This window comes from Physella acuta, unplaced genomic scaffold (genome assembly GCF_028476545.2).
Source record: "Physella acuta isolate Inbredline_101_S28 unplaced genomic scaffold, ASM2847654v3 ptg000273l, whole genome shotgun sequence".
In the NCBI taxonomy this organism is placed as follows: domain Eukaryota; kingdom Metazoa; phylum Mollusca; class Gastropoda; family Physidae; genus Physella; species Physella acuta.
In genome coordinates this window covers 212,046-214,517 of record NW_026731792.1, presented here as the reverse complement: position 1 = coordinate 214,517, position 2,472 = coordinate 212,046, and the positions used below count along the sequence as shown (strand labels likewise).

Below are 2,472 nucleotides of genomic sequence, written 5' to 3'. Positions count from 1 at the left end.
ATGAATACACGGACTGCAGCTACCACCGGCTGCACCAACATCAACACCAACAGCTTCACCAACAGGACCACCAACACTACCAACATCAGCACCAACATCGGCACCAACATCATTACCAACTCATATACCAGCCCCACCAACTCCAGCCAACTCCTGCCATTGAGTCACGTGACCCAGCTGTACCTAGCAGACGAGACGTACATCAACCTGGTGGAATACTTCTGCATCTTCTACACCCTTCTGTGTGTTCTCGGCTGTTGCGGCAACATCGTCTCCGTCAGGACGTTCCTGGCCATCGGCCTTAAAGAGGGCGTCACCGTGTCCTTCCTGTTCCTCGCGACCTCTGACCTCGCCTACCTGGCCGTCATGACCGCCCACGCCGTGTCCATCGGCTGTTTCGTCATCGAGAGGAAGAACCGCACGCGCTTGACGTTTCCGGTCGACCCGTTCGGGATGTACGTCTTCTTCTCCAACATCGGCATCCTCATCTACCTCATGTCGGTGCTGACGACAACATTCCTGGCCGTGGCCCGCTGTATGTGTGTGGCCCGGCCACTGCAGTTTAAAAACACCTTCACCCGCGCCCGGTGCTTGGCCATCCTGTCTGTGTTTGTCGTCGTAACCGTGGCGAGTTATCTGCCCATTCTGGTCTCCATGGAGATGAAGACGACCTTTGACCCCAGGGTCAACGTCACGCGGCCGGCGCTGTGGGTGTCCAGCAGACGCGGTGACGTCATGCATTACGTCTGGATAGTTCGTGACGTGTCGGTCACGTGTCTGACGGAGCTGGTGGTGGTCGTCTGCCTGGTCGTCATGACGCGAAGTCTGAGGGCGGCCTCCAGGTTCCGGCAAACCTCGGCCAGGTGCGGACAGTCAGGTCAGTCCGGACAGTCAGGTCAGTCAGGTCAGACAGACGCTCCTCCTGGCACCAAGTCACGTGACCGACAGACTGGACCAGATCCCAGCATCAACCAGCAACCGGAAACGACCGCTCCAAACAAACCCCGCCCACTGAAAGCCTCCACTTCCTGCCTTGAGTCCCGAGCCAAAGATCACTCCGTGGCGCGACAGGTGGCGCTCATCTCTGTGGTTTACATCCTGTGTAACACGCCCAAGATCTCCATCGCCATCACCGCCATGTTGGTGCCAGAGTTCTCTTTGGGCGGAAAGTTCCGGAACTTGTATATGACCGTAGTTGGTGCCATGGAACTTGTCCAGGCCGTCAACTCCAGCACCAACGTCCTCATCTACTACAACTACAACTCCAGGTTCAGACGTTGTTGCCGGTGGTCGGACAAATAGTTGACTACAACTCCAGTGGGTCGACGACTTGTAGACTAAACCAAACAAAATATTTATTTATTAATTTATTTATTTATTTGGGGGGGGGGGGTCAAGGGTCACTTGACTTTCATAAAAAGGGATCACCACTCCACAAAATAGTGAACCAAAGGCTTTCAACGTCCTTCACATAGTGTTTTAATGTTCACTAGAACTTGATTATATCAGATTCGTGTTTTAAATGTTCTGGGAGAAGTTGTGTTCACACAAAAGTCAGTTTAATTTATGAGCACAACTTTATCGTGACGTGGCGGTGCTAAAAATAAAACATTGGAAAATCAAAATGACGTAGCGGAGAGAACTCAAGTAGCTGGTGATCAAACTGTCAGAGGGGAGGATGTGGCTGTATCATGCTTGTGTTACACGGGATGCTACATGTGTGTTTAGCGTGTTATACTGTGGCACGTGTGTGTTTAGTAACTGCAACATCACGTATAATAATGTAACTTTTCACACATGGCATTATAACGTGTAAGGGACTACACGCACTGGCGTAGCGAGATCGGGTGTTACCCGGTGCGGCACTTAATGGTGTCACCCCCCCCCCTCCCCCAGAGGCGTAGCGACCCTTCCCGGCGACAAACTTTCAAATTTTCGATTTGCACCCCCCCCCACCTCAAACTTTCGATTTGCACCCCCCCCCCCCCTCAAGTTTTTCTAATATTTTGCTATTTTTTGCCTTGGTGTCACCCCCCCTAAATGGTGTCACCCTGTGCGGTCCGTACCCGCCCCCCCCCCCCTCGCTACGCCTCTGACTACACGTACACCGTTTGGTCTGATAAATATATAAGTATACGTATACTTTTGACTATTCAAGTAATGTTTAAATTAAAATACAATGTTTCACTAGTTTGAATACACTTTTAAACAGTTATTGAATCAGTTGTGCGATGTGCCAATGTCGTCTGAAATCATCAGACCTGAGCACTTCTCACCTGTGAGCTTTACTACACGGCGCGATGTTTTCCACCCCAAACAAGGTCAGATGAATCCCTCGACACTGGCCAGTAAATCAAGGGGTCAAGGTCAAGTGGGAACCAATCATTACTCGATGTCTGTGTTGTGCTGACCTGTGCCCCAACACACACCACAACAAATCACTTCCCTACTTGTATGACACACCTTCCTGCT

At 51.1% G+C, this 2,472-nt stretch overlaps 1 protein-coding gene across 1 annotated transcript; it reads left to right on the top strand.

Moving 5' to 3' along the window:
* On the top strand, window positions 1–1,302 carry LOC131939288 (uncharacterized). Its single transcript, XM_059297502.1, has one exon. The coding sequence runs from the start codon at window positions 1–3 to the stop codon at window positions 1,300–1,302; it is 1,302 nt and encodes a 433-aa protein (XP_059153485.1).
* The last annotated feature ends 1,170 nt before the right edge of the window (window positions 1,303–2,472 follow it).

Coding starts and splice junctions, on each gene's coding strand:
- LOC131939288 (XM_059297502.1), top strand. CDS start 1: ATGAATACACGGACTGCAGCTACCACCGGCTGCACCAACATCAACACC.